Source organism: Archocentrus centrarchus, chromosome 7 (genome assembly GCF_007364275.1).
Source record: "Archocentrus centrarchus isolate MPI-CPG fArcCen1 chromosome 7, fArcCen1, whole genome shotgun sequence".
Lineage (NCBI taxonomy): Eukaryota > Metazoa > Chordata > Actinopteri > Cichliformes > Cichlidae > Archocentrus > Archocentrus centrarchus.
This window is the reverse complement of record NC_044352.1, coordinates 24,927,687-24,948,806: the sequence shown is the minus strand read 5'-3', so window position 1 is coordinate 24,948,806 and position 21,120 is coordinate 24,927,687. Positions and strand designations below refer to the sequence as shown.

At 39.7% G+C, this 21,120-nt stretch overlaps 1 protein-coding gene across 1 annotated transcript; it reads left to right on the top strand.

Annotated features, from left to right (window-relative positions):
- The first annotated feature begins 238 nt into the window (after positions 1 to 238).
- Positions 239 to 20,944, top strand: LOC115782596 (kinesin heavy chain-like). Its single transcript, XM_030732858.1, is given in 30 exon segments — positions 239 to 826; positions 3,741 to 3,828; positions 3,918 to 3,991; positions 4,209 to 4,313; positions 4,509 to 4,557; positions 4,692 to 4,747; positions 4,958 to 5,045; positions 8,685 to 8,809; positions 8,977 to 9,081; positions 9,801 to 9,949; positions 10,495 to 10,643; positions 10,759 to 10,937; positions 11,184 to 11,252; positions 11,467 to 11,673; positions 12,735 to 12,881; positions 12,988 to 13,176; positions 13,402 to 13,519; positions 13,650 to 13,711; positions 14,141 to 14,250; positions 14,487 to 14,588; positions 14,859 to 14,919; positions 15,010 to 15,081; positions 15,707 to 15,788; positions 15,791 to 15,810; positions 16,080 to 16,296; positions 16,386 to 16,560; positions 16,764 to 16,843; positions 17,041 to 17,080; positions 17,327 to 17,412; positions 18,265 to 20,944. Coding segments are annotated over 29 exon segments (3,126 nt in total). The 5' UTR covers positions 239 to 697; the 3' UTR covers positions 17,406 to 17,412; positions 18,265 to 20,944.
- Positions 20,945 to 21,120: the final 176 nt, after the last annotated feature.

The window sequence follows — 21,120 nt, the reverse complement described above, 5'->3', positions numbered from 1 at the left end:
AGTGTATTCATTCCTTGGCGAAGGGCCAAATTATATCTGCGATGCAGATAATCAAGTTACTCCTCGATCCTCTGTTCAGATGTGACGCTGCACCTTCAGGCTTTGGTTTCCGCCTGCATGTGCTGGGCTGATGATGCTGAGGTTGTGGGTACCACTTTAAAGAGGCGGATGCAGACCACGCCCTTCCTCGGATTACAGCTAGGAGGCGCTGTGGCATCCAAAGCACGGGGATCAGCATCGGCTTTACCTCACTGCCCTTCCAACAGCATATCACCTTCAAGCGGCCAGACGCACAGCCACCGCCGCCCCTAAACGAGAAAATACAGCACTACATAAAAGGAACCAACAAGGAGACGCAAACCGACAGGGGCAGAGGATTCCCATCAGAGCTCATTGTTTTAATGATGTAGGGGATTGTTTTGCGGTTTGACATCTAATTTAGCCTGCCCGCCTCACTGCGACACGAAAACACCGTCCAGCTGCGCATAAGTATATTATCGTCTCTCTGCCCCGTAAGGATAAAAACAGGCCGACGTCTCCGCCATCCTCAGAGCCGGCTCGACATAAAAGGAACAAGCCTGTGCGCATCAACTCGCTTATTCTGACGCTCAGATCAGGCCCAGATCTAATCGCCTCCAGCCTCAGCAGCATCTTTCCTCTCAGCAAAAATCAGCATCCTCCACCTTGAATCTGCGCAATGGCCGATGCCCCAGCGGAATGCAACATAAAAGTGCTGTGTCGCTTTCGCCCTCTAAATCAGTCGGAGATTTTACGTGGAGACCAGTTCCTACCCAAATTCCAAGGAGATGACACTGTCATCGTCGGGGTAAGTAAAGGGAGCCGCTTTGTTGTGCAGGCAGGCCCTCCATCAATAAATCATCAGCCCGGCCCATCTGTTTGGGTTGTAGCTCAGCAGGAAAACACAATATTCGGGGGAGGAAGGGAGATATTAGACCTTTTCTTTCTTTCTCCTTTTAACCCTTAACTGGTCCTTCCCCTTAGAATAACAAGCACATGGCTTTTATGTAGGTAGTATTGATAAAATGCGCACTCCGGCCTCCTGCATCAGCTGACTGTGGACTGCACTGTGCAGCTTATGAATGACACGCCAGGCCCAATACTTAGTTTACTTAGCCCTGGATGAGTAATCTTATTTTATGCATCTAATACAACCCGTTTCCTGTCTATATATTAATGTAAATAAATGTAAAGTATTACCCAGGCTCATATTTGATAGCAATTTAATTCCTTCAGCCTGATTAAGCTGCATGTGTTTATTTATTCTGAGGGTTAGTCTATGGAGGTTAAACCAAAAAAAAAAAAAAAAAAGGGGGGGGGGGGGGGGGGGGGGGCACTCCAAAACTGGAGTGCCACCAGTAAGACTGTTTGACTATTTGACTGTCAATTTCTAACACAAATTTTTTAAAGAAACTTCTGGAATCATATAGAAAGTTAATACACCAATCTGCCATATTCAGTATGAGACATGACTATGTCTTTTTTCAAATAGTTACATAATTTTAGTATTTTAAATAAAGTCAAAAATCAAGTATCTAATATGCAGGAATCACAATGAAATGTTATCTAGCAGTAATGGAAATATCTCATCCTGGCCTTCCTCTCTCCTCTCAGTGGAACGCTGTGCATTGCAGCCGGAAACTGATCCCTCTAATTGCCCAAAGAGATGATCAATAATTATTCAATGATCTCAGGCATCACTGACTGACCTGCTTTATCGTCTCTCTGGCTCCACCTTTTTTGTGTCTCCCATTCTTTATCTAGTAGCTCATCTTTCATTGGTCATCTTTTTGTCATTGCCATCTCGATGTTCATTTCTATCTGTCCTTCCATCTCCATTTTTATGCCTCTTTGTGAGCTTCCTTCATCCCTCCCAACCTCCCTCATCCTGGGACTGAATTGTCTTTCTGGTATGGGGGTGGTCTGCAGATGAGTCAGTTTGTTAATGACATTTTCTACAGCTCATGTTCTGGCAGCATCGTTCTGTGTTGCATTGTGGACTCTTTGTCAGATGGGACGGTGACATTCAGGGTTTTATTAGCCAGGTTTCTGCAGTGATGCCTGTCTGGGCTGAGTCACTCTTCAGTGATTGTGGACTTTAGGACGAACTGATCTATTTTGGGGACAACATTTGAAATAAACAAAAAATATATACTCATACAATTTTGTTTATGATTTTATTACCCTTTTCTTTTTTTGGTTTTTTTGGTTGTATCCACGCTTTAGCGCCCAATTAGACACTTAAGTTGTGCCCTTTCCAATAGCTACCTGTTCATCACTAGATTTTCTGCTTGCATTTATTTAATAGCTTTATGAATAGCCAGAAGACATGTTTCTTTTTTCTATTTCAGTCTGATGAATATTTACTGATGGGCAGGAAATTTTGAGCATTTATCACTTGTAGCAGTTGAAATTCAGTGGTTTGTTGAGAAGCTAAGATATTTGAGCTAGAATGATGGTCAGAGCAACCAGCTTAATGCTGAGGCACGAGGTGAAACTGTAAACTGTAATCGATATTAAGACATTCACTGTGCCTGACCAAGAAATAATTCAGTACATAACCCACTTAAAAATATAAGTTTTTATTTTCATATTTTAGCATTTGTAGTACAATACACAGTATGATGTTAAAAAATAAAGCATTTCAATACCCTCAGCCAATTATATGAATATCCCAAGTTATTAGTCTGATTAGTTCACGCTCTGTAGTATAAAATATCCACCAAAAGGCATTTTTTATACAACTGCATTTTAGACTGTTTCGTTATTGATTTACATTATAAGGACAAAAGCTCTGGGCCACCTTCACATTACATCTACAGAAGCTGCTCAGTCATGGAAACCCATGAAGCTCCCAGCACATAGCTTTTTTGCTGATGTTAATGCTAGAGGAGGTTTGGAGCTCTGCAGTTACTGAGTCAGCAGAGCGTTGGAGACTTTAATGTGCCTCAGCATAAAGTGACTCTGTTTTATAATTTTATGTGGTCACTTCGTGGCTGAGTTGCTGTGGTTCCTCAACACTTCCACTGTGTAGTAATACTATTTACAGTGGATCATGGAATATAGGAAACACATTTCACGAACTGACTTGCAACAGTGGTATCCTATTATAGCACCGCACTCGAATTCATTGAGCTCTTTAGAACAACCCACTCTTTCACCAGTGTTTGTAAAGGCAGACTGAATGACTAGGTGCTTGAATTTATATACCTGTAGCAACGGGACTGAAAACACTTGAATCCAAGAAGTGTGTCCCAATACATTCAGAGAGCATGGATAATGAAAAAACTCAACTCATATCAATAGATTTTTATGTTTTCATGTGCCATCATTGTTCTTTAATAAGCTATTTAATTAAGATATCGATGTCTTCCAGCTTGCTTTCCAAACTTGGATTAAGCCTAGTCTTAGTCTAAAAGATAGCCACAAGATCCCCAATAATAAAAAAATTTAGTGTAGGACTTTCCTCAATCCATGTCCAGAAAACTGAACCTTTTTAACAGATTGTTTAGTATGTCTAAATATTATAATTCTCGTTACTATGGCCTTGTCAGTTTTTTACTTCCTCAAGTCTGTGAAACACACTTGTTGAACAAATTAAACATCTCAGAATAAATTATGTATTTATTTTGAACTAATAATCAAAGGCTGTCACAGATTAAAGACAGAAAACCTCAAATGGCATTTTATGAACTGTTTGTTGATATTCCTTGTCTACACAGGGAAAGTCGTATATGTTTGATCGAGTGTTTCCGACCAACACCACCCAGGAGCAAGTCTACAACACCTGTGCCAAGCAGATTGTCAAGGGTGTGAATGAGCAGATAAATAGATTTGAATATTTCAAATTAATGTACATATGTTGTGCAATCTCATTTGTTGCTTTTTCTTACTTATAGATGTGCTCTGTGGATACAATGGCACCATCTTTGCATATGGACAAACCTCCTCTGGGAAGACACACACTATGGAGGTGAACTTTCTTTTAATGTTCATTTTATTGGGCTTTGGGCTCCTATGATTCTTTGAGATGTACATTTTTTCTGTTATGGATGTTTTATTCCTTAACAGTGATTCACCAGAGATTTTATAGAAATTTAAAGGCATTATTGGATGAAGGATTAATATATATCCAACTTTCACCCTGTAGCAGTTTCAATCATAAATATATGTGTAATTTCCTGTTGCAGGGCAAGCTGCACGACCCTCACCAGATGGGTATCATTCCTCGCATCGCAGAGGACATTTTCAATCACATCTTTTCCATGGATGAAAACCTTGAATTCCACATCAAGGTATCACATTTGAGGGGTTACATGGACTGATGTCTTATGTTTTATTATGTTGCTTTTGTTTCACTTGTACGTAGCTTCTTTTTTTTTTTTTTTTTGTAATTGTAGAAACCTGCTTCAGACTAGATAAACAATAATTTAGTTAAAAGTTTTTGGGGGTTTTTTTCTACGAAGAAACTTTTTTTTCTTCTCCAACAGGTTTCCTACTTTGAAATCTACATGGATAAAATCCGTGATCTTCTGGATGGTTAGTACTTAAAGAAATAAACCTCTATCCATGCACGAACTAATGCAGCACCAGTGTGTGTATCTTATGGCTTTTTCTGTAATTCGCTCTAAAATATACTCTAAAAAAATTGTTGATGTTTCTTTATTTTTCAGTGACAAAGACCAACCTGTCTGTTCATGAGGATAAGAACAGGGTGCCATATGTGAAGGTATGTGAAAGTCATGCTTTTTATGTTGTCCTTTTAGGTGAAAATCTGTTTATGGGCTGCATCGGGTAAATGGTAATATGTCTCATATTATTTCTCTGTTTTCTCCTCTCCTCTCCTCTCCTCTCCTCTCCTCTCCTCTCCTCTCCTCTCCTCTCCTCTCCTCTCCTCTCCTCTCCTCTCCTCTCCTCTCCTCTCCTCTCCTCTCCTCAGGGATGCACTGAGCGCTTTGTTTCAAGCCCTGATGAAGTTATGGATGTGATCGATGAGGGCAAAGCTAACCGCCATGTTGCTGTGACTAGTGAGTCTTTATATTTGCATTACAAGATGTAAATGAATGTTACAGTCCTCACAGATGCCCCCCCCCCCATAATTATTCTAAATAATAATGTAACAATAAGACAAAGTTAAATTCTTCATTTCTGTTTTCTTACTGCTCTGCTTCCACATCAGAATATGAGTGATAGTTTCCCACTGTTGCTAATATTAGCACTCAGGACTTGTTAGTGATGCATGAGATGAAAGCTGAGTTCGTGTAGCCTGTTAATGTGTTATGTAATCAGCCTGTTATTGTTCTTTATCATTTCAAAGCTTCATTTGTTTTCACAGAAATGCAGTTCTGTTACATGTAGTCCACAGTGTAATGTAACTGGGAGAGAGGAAGTGGTTTATGGCAGTAACAAAGCAGAAAAGCATCTTTGCCCAATATTATTTCAGTAGTCATTCCCAGTAACACGCATAAGGAGCTGTTGCACTTTGCTCCTCCAATAAGGTCGTGTGCAGTTTTCAGTACACTAACATCAGCGTGCTTTGATTAATGTTATTAAACTTCCAAAACACTGGAAACATAGGCCAACCTTTTCTGTAATTCTAGTACTTTGTATTGACCTGAGTGGTGCTGACTCACAGCTCTGTGGTCAGGTAATAAAAATGTAAGCAACTGATGTCTCCAGCATAATGAGTTTACAGGTCAAGGTGATTATTTGACCTCATGGCGTAAAACCCAATCAAAAATGCATTGCAAGTATGTATAAAATATAGGTTTCAATTCTGCTCGAGTTTTATTGAGTAAGTTTAAAATGTACTGTGACAGTAAGGCAGATTTTATATCGCAGCAGAGATATTTCAAAAACAATAATGAAACTCTGCTGAGAAAAATCCAATAAAAAAAAATCACAACAGTGTGTTCATTCATTTTGTGCAGCTTTTCTGTGAGTCTTGTGCTGACTCAGTGCTGAACTCGGCTGCAGACTAAAGAAAAAGAATGAGGTCAGATTGCTTTGGGATTCTGTATTGAAAAAAAAAAAAAAAAAACCCAACAGCACTGCTTATATTATAACTCCCAACCTGCACAGACTTCCTTTATCCAGAGTCAGTGCATTTTGTGCGTCAGTGCTCAGTGTGTCTGTTTGCACTCACAAAGTCTTTCTGTTTTTAGGTTACTGTGTACTGCAAATCATCTGCACTTCACAAATAAAGCAGTACATTTGTATTTATCCATTAATATACTGTAAATGTGAGTGAGGCTGAGAGACAGTATGGACTAAAAAAGCAGCCATCTTATCTTGTTGAAATTAAATAGAGAAGCGATAATTTCCAACCTTTTACAAGAAGAAAATTTGAGATCATTTTTCCAAGCTTGATGTCTCTTTTTAAAACAGAAAGCAGCAGTTAAATCATTGTTACACTAGTAACCAACACGGCCAATTATCAAGTTAATTCAGCTGCATGCTTGTCCAAAACATTTGATCTAGTTCGTTAATGATGTGGAAGAATGATAATGCATGTACATTATTAAGCTGCTGCTCCATCTATTTCTGGCTTGTAATGCATTCTATCATTCCCTCTTCCTAGTATGAGTCTTTAATTAACTGCAGTCAGCCTGCTTGTAAATAGTAATTTGATGGTCTCAGGATGTGGGAACTGAGGCAAGAAGACAAATATGTGCCATCTGTTTAAATAAATGAGACACCCCCCCCCCCCCCCCAAAAAAAAACAAACAAACAAACAAACAAACAAACAAGAAATTTAATTTACAATGTTAATATGCTTGGTAATAGGAAGTAAATATCTTTATGTAGCCCTAAAGTCTGAACTATATTGTGTCAAGTTGTTCCCAAAGCTTCTGTAAAGCAGATACAGCAGAAGGCTGTTTGCTGGGATGATTATATAGTAAATGGACTCCCTGAGAAAATCAATAGTCTGATGCAGAATGAATAATATGTGCTTGATGAAAGTTGTGCTGTTCTGCTCCAGAGGCCTGATCTGAACCTTAGCTTCAAAGCACAAAGCCTCACCATTCAAACAGCGTGAACCATTTTAAGCTATAACAAGAGTGAGAAAGCTAGATTCTTACTGTTTCCTTCATAAAAAAAATTCCTTCCAAGATTTGTGTATCAAGTGTATCAAGAGCTTTGATCATCCACCCATTGAGCTGATCTACGAGCAGTTTCTTACCTGACAGGCTAATAAAATCCGACTCACACACCTCACACTGAGCTGCAGCTTGGACTCCTATGCGCAAACAAAATTGCTATAAACATTTTTTTTTGGTCAATTTGTTTAATCTTATAGATGCAATAAAATAGCCTCAACGGTTTTATAATCGCAGTACAGTATGAGCTAAATGAGTGTGTGGACAGTGATAATTGACTAATTTCTCTAGACATCAGCTTTTAGCAAAAGAAAGTATGTTCAGTAACTCAGAAATATTAAAAAGCTTATTAATTTTGAAGATGTGGTAACAATTAAATTGATAATTTATCCTTTAAAACAGACTGAATGGAAGCAGAAGTGGATAGGACTTGCTAAGACCTGTGTTACTGAGCAGCACAGCATTGTCTGTTTCCTGTCGATGGCTGCTGACTCACTGTGCTGCAGAACGGTGCGCTGAGAACAGTCTGATGGGCCGACACTCTGCACTGCACTGAGCTGATGCCCTCAGATATCATCCGCAGAGAAACCTGACCTTTCTGTCTGAGAGGAGAGAAGCCTTTAGATCAATGCTGTTTGAAACCTGTTCTCTGTGAAATGCTGACAGCATTGTCCTGCAGTGATGGCTTATATGGTTGACAAAATGTGGAAGATCTAAGATCCACCCCTAAATTGCTCTTTATTGATCAGTTATTAAAAGAAGGGAAGCTCCAGAATATGTAATGCCTGGACTGAAGTCATTTGAGTCAGCCTGAGAAGACAGGTTTGAAAATCAAAACATTTTAAGAAGTTAAGTTACGAGACCTCTTTAGTCCTTTCCTTGCAACTTGAAGCTCTATTACTAACAAACTCAAATCCTTGACCCAGCTGTCAGCGGTGAGCTTGGATTGTGGGTAATGCTTGGTTTGACAAGCTAGTTTTTATTAAGCACATGGTTAGGTTGGCAGTGGCACTCAGTTGTGTAAAATGGGGTTCATATCATGACAGCAATCACAAAAATGAGAAAGTATTATTCCTTGACTGGCTTATTACATTAGAGTTTGTCTTTGCTATACTTTGCTTCTTTTGGAAGAATAATAGAAAACTGTCTTCACATTTTTCTCATGTTATTATTCCTTAAAGCATTATTATTGTAGTTATTTAAGAGGTAATTTAAGAGGTATATATATATATATATATATATATAGATATATATATATATATATATATATATATATATATATATATATATATATATATATAGTATATATATATATATATATATATACGGTATATATATATATATATATATATATATATATATAGTTATTGGAGTCTATTAAGTAGACTCTACTTTTCAAGGCCTTAAAAGGTTTAAAGTGTAGAAAAGAGAATGAATAAAGGTCTGCTTTTCTAAATGGCACCTCTTAAATAACTACAATAATACAATAAATACAATAAATATATATATATATATATATTTTTTTTTTATGGTTCTCTGACTGTTGTGTTGTTGTTCTTTGTGCAGACATGAATGAGCACAGCTCTCGTAGCCACAGCATCTTCCTGATCAACATCAAACAGGAGCATGTGGAGACTGAGCAGAAGCTGTGTGGAAAACTCTACCTGGTGGATCTGGCTGGCAGTGAGAAGGTGGGAAACACTCTGGGTCAGAAGGCTATTCACAGATCAGTGGATATTCAGCTATTTTAAATGAATGATGTTTGTTTTCATCACATTTTTAGTTAACGTGTAGGCATTTGGGTACACCCACCTCTCACTGTTTGATTTCATTCGCTCCCTTTTTTTCATTAATCCAGGTCAGTAAGACCGGAGCTGCAGGTGCCGTCCTGGATGAGGCTAAAAACATCAACAAGTCTCTCTCTGCTCTCGGAAATGTCATCTCTGCCTTGGCCGAGGGCACGGTGAGCTATTTTCACCCACTCTTTCCACTATCTCCTTGAGAATGTGTGCTTCAACAATAACAGTTTGTGATTTACACAAAAGTTCCAAAAAGGTTTTTTTTTTTTTACGCTGGTCTTCTCTGATTTTTATGTTAATATTTTGTAATATAGGAAAATCTAGTTTATACTTGTGGCTTTGATTTTTGAGAAAGAAATGTGGTTTTCTACAACTGAAGCTTATTTTTATTGCAGAATTTTGTGACTTTAAATAAATTTAAACATTGCAAAGTGTTCTGTTTACCTCATTTCTTACACTCATGGACGCCAACTGTTTTCCTGCTGACCTGCCCAGTATCCACATTCATTTTTTTTTCCTTTCATTCTTGCCAACTCAACAGATTCGGCTATGAAACGCCAAAACTATGCCTGCTAATGATCAGATTAGTTGGATGTGGCACAACCAATCTGTCACTTTATAAAGCAGTTCCAGTCCTGGTTAAGAATCCAAACTGCAAAGGTTGAGTGGAAATTTTTAGCTAAATTTAATCTGCTGATGAATCTTTGCAAAATTAACAAATAAATAAATAAAAATCAAGAAGCAAATGAAGCATTCTTCAGGCAATTTTGCTTTTGGTTGCTTGTTTTTCTCGATCTTTTCATGTCTTCTTCTAATCGTCTTTCTTTCCTTTCGTGTCCTACTTTCCTGCTTCCTCTCTCATCATCCCTACCATGTCCTGCAGAAAACTCACGTGCCGTATCGTGACAGCAAAATGACTCGCATTCTGCAGGACTCCCTTGGTGGTAATTGTCGCACCACCATGTTTATCTGCTGCTCTCCCTCCAGCTACAATGATACCGAGACCAAGTCAACTCTGATGTTTGGACAACGGTAGATATATCTGTGGTTTTAGTCACACATCATGCTAAATAGTTCTAAACCAATAAAATGTTCATCCATCCATCGGTTTTCTTTCACTTATCCTTTTCAGTGTTGCGGGGGGGCAGCTATCATAGGGCAAGAGTCCTATGTGTTTTGGTTTTTCACATGCAGACATGTAGTGTAATTATACAATCTTAACCCTATAAAAGTAATACTGCCAACTTACATTAACCACTTGTTATCACATTTTTCATGTTTCACTTTAAAAGTAGCTTTACATGTCACAGTTAATACAGTCTAGTCTCATGTTTGGACAATGGTAGACAAAGGAGAAGTAGTTGGACAGACACACTAATATGGAAATATCATTTAGCTCTTAAAATTGGAGGTAAGCCAGAAAATGTGTTTCCACTTTGTTTGTACACTGTCACATTTTTCAGCAGGAAAGATTATCCATTAAAATCAGGGCACTGAGCTATTTTGGGCATGACCTAAAAAAAAATCCAAACAAAGCAGATGCAAATATTGCATAATCAGCCCTTTCTCTGTCACAGTGCCAAGACCATCAGGAACACCGCCTCAATCAACCTGGAGCTGACAGCAGAGCAGTGGAAGAGGAAGTATGAGAAGGAGAAGGAGAAGAACAAGACCCTAAAGGAGACCATTCAGAAGCTGGAGACTGAGCTCAACCGTTGGAGAAACGGTCAGAATAAATACTGGCGAGGCAGATGACTTCACGACTGCATACCTCCAACTCTTCTGCGCTGTCATTACAAACTAAACTGTGGTCTCTTTCTTTACTCATTCTTCCCCTTTAGGAGAAGATGTACCTGAGACCGAGCAGACCACATCAGATATGGTGACCCGTTTCGAGTCTGTGGAGGAGCGTCCCATTTTGGACAACGATACCTCCTCCATTGTGGTCCGCATTTCTGAGGAGGAGCGGCAGAAGTATGAGGAGGAGATCCGCAAGCTGTATAAGCAGCTGGATGATAAGGTTCTACCACATAAACATTACTCACACAGTGCCTTTGATATGCTGTTTCTACCTGTACAGCATGGTGTAAGTGCAGATGTAAATTTCATAATCAAAGCAAAATATTTCTAGGACCTTTTTCACAACCATTTAACATGTAATTATTGATTCAGAAATGGGAGATTGGTGTGGATAAAATTAAAGTTTTCTGCACGTACACATCCAAGTATGGAGTTTGGGGTTTATGATAACATCATGTTTGTGCAGGATGATGAGATCAACCTTCAGTGCCAGCTGGTGGAGAAATTGAAACAGCAGATGCTGGACCAGGATGAGGTGAGATCACGCGAACTCAGTGACACAAACAAATCCATACTGTATGAGCACACATGCTGTGAGTGTTAGGATACTTGTTAATTCTAAACTTCAGCTTAAAACCAGGCTTCAGCTTTGAACAGTTTGTTTTCTTTGTAAAATCTTATCTTAATGTCTATATTTGCCTCCATCTTCCTGTCTATCTCCCTTCTTTTTATTCCTTTCCATTTTTCAGCTTCTGGCCTCATCCAGGGGTGACGGGGACAAGGTCCAAGCTGAACTCGGCCGGCTCCAGGTGGAAAGCGATTGTGCCAAGGCGGAGGTGAAGGAAGTGCTGCAAGCTTTGGAGGAACTAGCCATCAACTATGACCAGAAGCGCCAGGAAGTGGAGGAGAAGGGCCTGCAAAACCAGCTGCTGGCCGAGCAACTGTCCCAGAAAATGGTACATTTTTGGAGTGGTGTGAATGGTCTACTGAGACCAACAGAATAGGATCTGAGTTCAGAGACAGGAGGTGGAACAGAAGGATCCACTTGTTTGCTCGTTGCACTGCAGAGCCAAGCACCTGTTGTAGCAGCACCATGAGTGGAAAATACTGCAGGAGTTGTATGGCAATCAAAAATTGTTTGATTTCATGCCTGAGAAAAAAAAAAACTAAATCTGGTAACTCCGTATGAACTACATGATCGGTACTCTGAATATGTACAATTTGGTCTATAAGTTTTGGACAGTAACACATTTTTTTTTTTGTAAATTTGCCTCTGTATACCACCACAGTAGATTTTAAATCAAGGGTTTCCCCAAAAGTAAGAATCGCTCCTTTTCAGAGACTCAAACGTAATTGGACATTTGAGTTGAGTGACACAGTTTTATGGCCAAGTGAGGCCTGTTCCCTCATTATTCATTATTCTGATCAAATATATGGTGCTGATCCCAAGTGTTGAGCTAGAGCTCTCAATTATGAGGTCCCAAGAGATGTCAATGCAAGTTAAGTCTTTTAGAGAAAGAAACAAGGTGTAATCCACTGGTTATCCCTAATAAAAGGAAGGCCAGATTCAAATTTGCCAGAAAATAAATGAGCCTGCTCAGTTCTGGAAAAAAAAAAATCTTTGGGCAGATTAAACCAAAATGAATTTGTACCAAAAGGATGGGAAGAAAAAAAGGAGAGAAACAGCTCGTGATCTGAAACAAATCACATCATCTGTCAAGGCAGTGAAGGCAGAGAGACCCACAAACAAGCAGCGAATGAGGGTGGCTGCAGTAAAGGCCTGGCAGAGCATTTATGGACCTAACTATCTAGTCTTAAACAATAGGTGACAACACAGCAATATAAAGTTCATAACTGTGGTTTTGAGTATGACTTACGGGATGTTTACGTATTCCTTTCATACAGTAAATCTTAATCTAGACTTTCAAGTTTATCAGCCAGTAAATTTATCATTTCTGTATTTTTAATAAAGCTCCAGATACAGATAAAATATTTTTCACCTTCTTTCATTTTATAGGCCAGTCTGATGGAGCTGGAGGCAGAGCTGTCTCGTATGCAGGAAGTGAGCGGTCAGCAACGGAAACGCATAGCTGAGGTCCTCAATGGGCTGATGAGGGACCTCAGCGAGTTCAGCTCCATCGTGGGTAATGGGGAGATAAAGCTGGTGAGTAGGATGACAGCGGCTTCATTTAGAGGACTTAGTGAGCATCATGCACCGATGGAGAAGTTCTTGTTAACAAACAAAAATGTTGCTTCATTTCCACCCTTAGCCAGTGGAGATCAGTGGTGCAATCGAGGAAGAGTTTACTGTGGCCCGCCTCTACATCAGCAAGATCAAGTCGGAGGTGAAGAGCATGGTGAAGCGTTGCCGTCAGCTGGAGAACATGCAGCTGGAGTGCCACCGCAAGATGGAAGAAACTGGAAGGGAGCTCTCTTCCTGCCAGCTCCTCATCTCTCAGGTAAGGGATGGAGGAGGGACAGGATTAGATGGGGCATCGCAAAATAGAGTGAACTGGAGCATTTATAAGAACATATGTGGGCAGGAGATAAAAATGAACAGGCAGAATGTAGAACAAAATACATCTAAAAAAAAAAATGAACAGAGCTTAAGAAATATTTTTTCTTGTTGGTGGAGGTTGAGTTTACACGCCTCTGATGTCCTGGGGGTACTTCTCTTTTTACAGCATGAGGCAAAGATCCGCTCTCTGACGGAGTACATGCAGAGTGTGGAGCAGAAGAAGAGGCAGCTGGAGGAGAGCCACGACTCCCTGAGTGAAGAGCTGGCCAAGCTGCAAGACCAGGGTAACCCCCCCTCCAAAAAAAAAAAAATCACTGTCTAAAAAATATAAATTTGTGACTAAAACCTTTCCTACATGTAAAAAGCGGTTCATTCTGGTTGAACATGTTTTTTTTTTTTTTTTGCTTCTACCAGATAATTCCGTGGTCGAGGACAAGGATGGAGAGAAGGGTGAGACTGAGGATGGAAATGTGAAGGTAAGAAGCCTTCTAAAGCTTTAATGGAAAGCACAGAGTACATTTTTTTTGTTATTTTTCAGTTTTTAATGCAAAGATGATGCACTCTCAAAGCAGATGTATTAAAACAGAACAGATGTCCTTAACTCAACACGTCAACATGTCTCGTTAAGGACATCACATGTTGTATTATTGGATGACATCCCTGTGGAAGCCAGCAACGTGGTAACAATTTAACACATAGTGTGTTGGTCAGTGGTCTCATTCTTTTAACAACATTTAGAGCACAGTTTAACACAACATGTGTTGGAATAGAATGACACAAACAGTGCGTAGGATTTTAACACATCCTTTTTGAAAGTGTGAGATTTTTTTTTTTCCCCCTCCAGAGTTTCTTTATAGATCAGCACCTTTAAAGAGGCTTTCTGCTTTTTGCCTTTCCATTTCCAGAAAGTGCTTCGTCATCAGGGAGAGTCTCACCGCGGCCTCCATCACAAGCAGCTGGCCCGCCTGCGGGATGAGATCAATGAGAAGCAGAGGATCATTGATGACCTCACCGAGTCTGTAGTCATCTTAATTTGTTTCATCTTTTTACACAACAATGCCATACATGTTGTTTGTTTGTTTTTTAATTCCCTATATGCTAATAGTATTATGGATGACAGTACATTAAAAATACACACAAATTTGCTGTTATATATAAAATAATCCTGTTTGATGAATATATTTACAGTATTTTAAAGTTGTTTTTCCTGTTTCTGTTGTTGTCTCTGAACATGCAACTCTGTACGTGCAGTCGTAACTCCAAGCTGGAGCTGGAGCTGGCTCAGGTCCGCGCTGACTTTGAACGTCTGAAGAGCCAGGATAGCACCAAGAGCGAGCGCCTGGAGGAGCTCTCGTAAGTGTTCAACAGTCTAATTTTTCTCATACTTGCTGCATTCAAACATAAAGTAAATGAATAAAAAATAAAAACATATAATGTGTGGTTTGGTGGCCTTTTCATGATCCTCTTTAAAATATTTAAGGTCAGACTTGATACAGTCCAGCCTCATTTCTCTTAAATTTCAATAGAGGGCACTCAAAGCAATAGATATGACATGGATATGACTTTTTTCTGCATAGAGAAATGTTGTGTTATTTTTAATCATATCTCTGTTGTTCCTGTCAGATTCTTGCATGAGCGCCATGAGCAGACGAAACAGGACTTGAAGGGTCTGGAGGAGACCGTTGTGAGTAAAACTCACATCACTATCCATCCTTCCGCCTTGTATTTCACATGATCTAGAGTTGTCTACCTAACCTCTCTGTCTGTCATCTAGGCCCGCGAACTCCAGACCCTCCACAACCTGCGCAAGCTGTTCGTTCAAGACCTCACGTCGCGAGTTAAAAAAGTAAGGCATCAACTCATAAAGTTAAGGAATTTTTTTAAAATCATGTTAAGAGGGTTTTAAGAGGTCTGTGACCTTAATAGGTCCTGCTAAACCTGAGTAGGAATAACTATAGTATCCTTAATCCCCATAATCCCCTTCGATATTTGATATATTGTATGAAGAAATTGCCTTTCTCTGTAAACTAGAGACAATCAACTAATCAAACAGTCCAAAAACGGTGTCACTGTACTGGATGAATAACTTTTTAATGTTTTTGTTCAAAAAAAGATTTTAAATCTTTTTTGACAAATCTTTCTACTGATTGAACAAAAACCCATTCTTTCCTCCATCACTAAGCTGTTAAAAAAGCTGAACAGCTGGGACAAGAGGCCCACAGATCATAGGATCACAAGTCTCTTCAATCTCTTGTTCCATGACTCAAAAAAACAGTTTTAAATCCAGATTTTAGGCTTTTCTTACAGTAATCAGTAGAGTAACTAAAAATTCAAATGAAAATACTTCTATCAGCCTCGCCTTAGCCCTTCCAGGTATTACAGTAATTTCCAGCAATGGGAAAAACTAAAATCTCATCCTCTACCTCTGCCTAAAGTTACGTATTTTTCATCCTCGTGTTTCTTCTCTGCAGAGTTCCGAAATGGAACCTGATGATAGCGGGGGGTCTTGCACCCAGAAGCAGAAGATTTCCTTTCTTGAGAATAACTTGGACCAGCTACAAAGGTTCACAAACAGGTGAGAGACACAGAACGTTTTACTGATGTAAACCTGTTCTGCAGATTGGATTGGATTAAAGCTCAAGATTTTGTGGTTGTGTTGGTTTCCTTCCAAGACACAAAGCGGTTACAATATTACACAAGCTGCACACTCATGTACGCATGTGGGGAAATAAATGCCGTTTTGAACACACGTAGAGTCAATTAAGTACTACATTATGTTCAAAATGCACAATTTGTGAGTGAATAAATTAACTGGTTTTGTATGTTCTAATCGGTTCTCTCCAGCTGGTTCGTGACAATGCAGATCTGCGCTGTGAGCTTCCAAAGCTGGAGAAACGTCTTCGGTCTACTGCTGAGAGAGTTAAGGCCCTGGAGACTGCACTGAGGGATGCCAAGGAGGGTGCCATGATGGACCGCCGTCGCTACCAGCAGGAAGTTGACCGCATCAAAGATGCAATGAGGGCAAAGAATGCCATGAGGCGCCCCCATACAGCACAGATTGGTACTGCATTTGATGCTTAATTCTGCAGCCCAGTGACCCAGTTTCCTTACAGTTGTACTCTATCTTACACCACTTTCTCATCCTGACAGCTAAGCCAGTGAGACCAAAACAGCTGACTGCTTGCTCTCCTACCAACCCATTCTACGCCTACATCCGTGCTACCGAACAGGCCAACGCCTACAGCAATGCCCTCTTCCAGAGCGGCATGACACAGCAGAGGTCCTCCAGTGCCAGCTGCAATCCCAACTCTGTCCAGAGCAACACGTGAGTTTAAATCCTTTCCTTCACCTTTTCCAGGCAGACGTTAGATAGTAAAGTCAAGTTCTTATGATTGATTATTAAGGTCATCAAGAGTCTGTGCTTAAAAATGGAGCATCCTGCTGTGTTCAGGGTTGCCGCTGAATGAAAGTACAGGTCAAATGTATAACTGTGTATGTCTGTGGTTTCCTCTGTGGGGTTTTACACAGAGTTTCCACAGCACTTGGCTACAGAGCAGGAAGATATAATGGGGACATACTGGAATCCTACCCACTCAACATTGACAACGGTACAATTACTCACACATGTCCTTGTATATAAACTAATATCCATATGTGTGTTTTCATGCACCTGTAGGCATATTGCAGTCTAATATCTGCTTTCCAAATGACATCACAGATGAGTTTTTACAAGATAGAAATATTGTCAGGAGGTTTTTATATTACTACAAACAAATGAATGGATCTGTTGTCTTGTTTCCAACAGGTAACAGCATCAGTGAAACCAGAGACATTAATGATAACAGGTGAGGACTGCAGTCACAGTTTCTATTGTCAGTTTGGCAGCTTTACTTCATGTTATTAAATGAAATGTCAGGTAGGAGTGCCATCCATTTTCTTACCCACTTACCAGGTTCAGGGTTGCTAGAGTCTATCCCAGCTGACACTGGGCCAGCATCATGAGTTAACCTAACATTCATGTTCGTGGACTGTGGGAGGAACCAGTTGGAGTGATAAATAAATGTGTTGTGTTTGTGCGTCTGCGTTTACAGGAGCGACGTTCACTGTGGCAGCGAGGTGGATGATTCAAACAGGCACTACATGATTCAGCAGGAGACTGCTGCGAGTTAATACCTTGGTAACTAACAAAGTACACTCAGTCACATGTACACGTTTCAGCCTCTGCCTTTGAGGACACTCATTGAAAAATTATTTCCAAGGCCCCTTACTCTAACAGTCATAACATGCCTAATCTCTCATGAGTATGCTGTATTTTGAGGGATTATGATAAAATAATTACTGTACAAATTTTCTTATTGGTGCAGGGTAGAGTATTTGTGTGTTCATCTAAAGTTAACTGTTTAATGACATAACACACCAAAACCATAGACAGTATAAAACACGGGTAGCACAGCTTCTGGGTTGGAAAAACGAAGTTAAGACAGAAGTGCCTAAAAACCTGCATTCTATCTGAAAGCCACCAGGTGGCGACAGCTGTGGTTGCAAAAGGATCCCGAGTTCTATAGAAGTCTACGGGGAAACAGCCTTCTGGCTCGACCTCTGTAAACATTTTCCTAGTGGGTTTGTGGGCTCACTCTCCTGCTTCGGGTCATACTAAATAAAAAAATGAAGTCTCTTGTAAATTTTGGTCATACTATGCTTCAAAATGGAGGATTATCTGTGGTATGGAACTGCAAATTCATTGGCTAACAGCTTGTCAAGCACAAGTCATTAGCTAATGAGTTTCAAAGTCAGACCCGCCCCTCCTCGCCACATCTGTTTTTTTTTTCCAACTAAGATGGTAATGGAGGAAACAGCCATGCTGAGGCTTTAAAATGGAACTTCAGAAACCAGTGGGTGATCCATTCGTAGCTACATCCATCTTTTATACTGCCTATGATCAAAGCTGTTTTTTGTGTGTTGTTGTTATGTGCATCATCAAGAAACTTTAGAAAATGTTGGGTATAATTGAATTATTGTCTCTTTGCAGAAGATGACCAAACACTGTACCCGTCCACGGACCCGACCCTCCCATTTGCATGCAGCCTGTTCCCCACCAACCCTGCACTGCATCACCGATAATGATGACAACCAAGATCTGTAGCCCTGTAGTCTTCTAATTAGTTGAAGCCCTCTCCTGCTCCAATGGTGAACACTTGCCCTCAGGTTTGGGGTCCAGTCCCTTTCAGTTCAATCAGGATTAAATCCAATATTTTTAATTACAGAACCTCCACTGAATCAACTCACTGATCTCCCAGCCAATCAATTTGTCACCACGTGCCGCTGATGTTCGTCTCCTACTGGGGTGGTTGAACTGAAATGGGGCTGACCCCATATCTAAATTACTTAGTACACACATGTTGTAAATAATAGTGCTGTATACTCCAGTAGAGGTTTTTGACCAGCAACTGTTTGTGTGAATGCACAGCCTTCCCCATCCTCTGCACACATCTTCTTAAGGGCATCATGTGGATGACATACTGTAGGCAGACATGACTTTTTTCTCTGTTGTAAATAAGAGTGTAGTATGTAACACCAGCTTGTAACAGAAGACCCACAGTCTGCGTGCATGTCGCTTAGCGTGTTAGCTCTCCAGTCTTTGCATGTGTCATGAGTCCGGTCAGGAGCTATGCTGCGAGTCAAGTCTGAGCGACTTTGACGGATGTCAGAAAGAGAGAGCTGGTTTCCATTAATCCTGATTCTGGTCTCAGAGCTTCAGGTTATCTTTTTATATGAAAATTTGAGTCCAAGACTTTTTTTTGTGTGTGTGTGTGTGTGTTTTAAACACATTCATCAGCAAAAATTATATCTGGATCCTTCTTTTAAGGTAACAGACATTTAGAGGGAAAATATGTGAGGGAAACCCAGCTCAAGCAAGCAGTCTGTATTGAGAAAACCTTTTTGTAAATGCTTGATAGTATAAGGTTGGAGTCGTGTGATGCTGTTTTCATTCTAGATAATGCTGCCCACATTCTACCTAATGTGGCCCCTTACCCGAATCCCACTTTGTGAGTCTTCTGACCGAGCCTTAATAACAATTGACTTCTCATGCTCAAACTCACATGCTGTCTCTGCATACATTTGTAACTACTACCTCTAGAGCTGCGTATTATATAAAATTTTAACAGTATAATAAGATATCATCCTTGCAAATGCAGAATGAAAACTGATCTTAGAGTTTCTACAGAAAGTTGCAACTTTAGAACATCATACCTGTAAGTAGATCCAAATGCTCTGATCATAGCTGTCGTTATCTCTTCCACAATTTCATTCATATGATTTTCCCTCTCCATCTCATCACAGGATCAGAGCTGGGCTAAAATAGGTGCAGAGTGACAAAATTTCTTGACCATCTAAGGCTGATTATGATGCCGTTTTTTTTTTTGTTTTGTTTTTTAATTTAAAGTTATACTTTAAATTATTTAATTGTATACTTTCCTGGGGCTTGTCTAAATTAAAATTTCTGAAAGTGATGTATGTAAACATATCTGAGAACATTTAAAAAAATGCATGGATGCTATTTAGTGGTTCAGATTTGGTTCTAAAGTCCAGTGGTTGAGGAGTTTCCGCAGGTGAGTCTCCAGCTGAGCAGCCACCAGTCTGGAGCGCTTTCAGGTTGTGCTGTTATTCTTCTGTGAGAAATTCTGACCAGCCAATCAGAATTGAAGAAAGCGGCACATCTTTAGCACGTAATGAACAAGTGGATGTTTTTGCATGAAGGTGAACCACTGAATAAAACCACAGATTAAACCAAAGGTGTTTAGCAGAACAACCAACTAACTCTTGCAAGAGCAGTTTAAAAGTTAGTCTGATTCTTATTTGTTTATACTTTGACCAGAATCAAAGTGGATCTGGTCTGACACTTCAGAAGGTACCTAATCCTAAATTTTATTTTCAGAGATAGTTATTTATGTAGAGTTTGTTTTTTAAATATATAACTAGACTTGATCTCAATGTAAAATATCCCAAACAGTAGCCTTCTCAGTCATATGATTCCTAATTTTCCTCATTTATGTGATCATTCATGAAAGCACCACTCAGCCTGATGCTCTTACTGGCATTAACAACATCTCAGGGCTTGACATTCCCAATCATGGCAGTCATGGTCCACCCTCACTGTCTTCCTCCTGGTCTTAAAATTATGTGATGGCTGATGAACAATCAGATCAGTTTGTCCTCATCGAGGCTAAACAAAAGAAGGGGATTACAAACAATCTTAAACTAACATACAAGAATTGTACATACACCATCTCTTTTCTCATTACATCCAAACTGTAATAATCTCCTGGTCAGACCCTACTGTACACCCTCTATTTGTCATCATGTTTTAAGTGTAATAAATCTGAATTAAGAGGGGAGCGTGTACTATATTGTTACCTGCTGTTACACTATCTGATTTGAACATATCTAAATACATGTGCTATATATTGTTAATCTTGTAAGTAAAAAAGCGTGCAAATGACATAGTAAGATGCAAAAGAAATGTGCACGCCATCTTTGTTCAGAGAAATGTTTGTTTTATTTATTTCTGTATGCCTATAGTGTAGCGTCAACATGAATATGTGAAGAATCACCGGGCAAATTCTCTGTATATATAGACTCATCACTATGCTGTATTGTATGTGAACCACTGTGTTGTAGTAAGAAGTTCAATAAACTTGTAGAAAGGAGTTTGTTGGAGGGAATCATTTGGGTCCAGAAATGTTCAGTGAAAGTGGGATAAAAGCGAGTACAGTACGTGCGAAAATGAGACAGTGCCACACTGAGAGGTGAGTATGGCTCCACCTAGCGGATGGAAACGGAAGTCTAAAGGTGAGGATAATCAAGTGAATGAAAAGCAACTTTG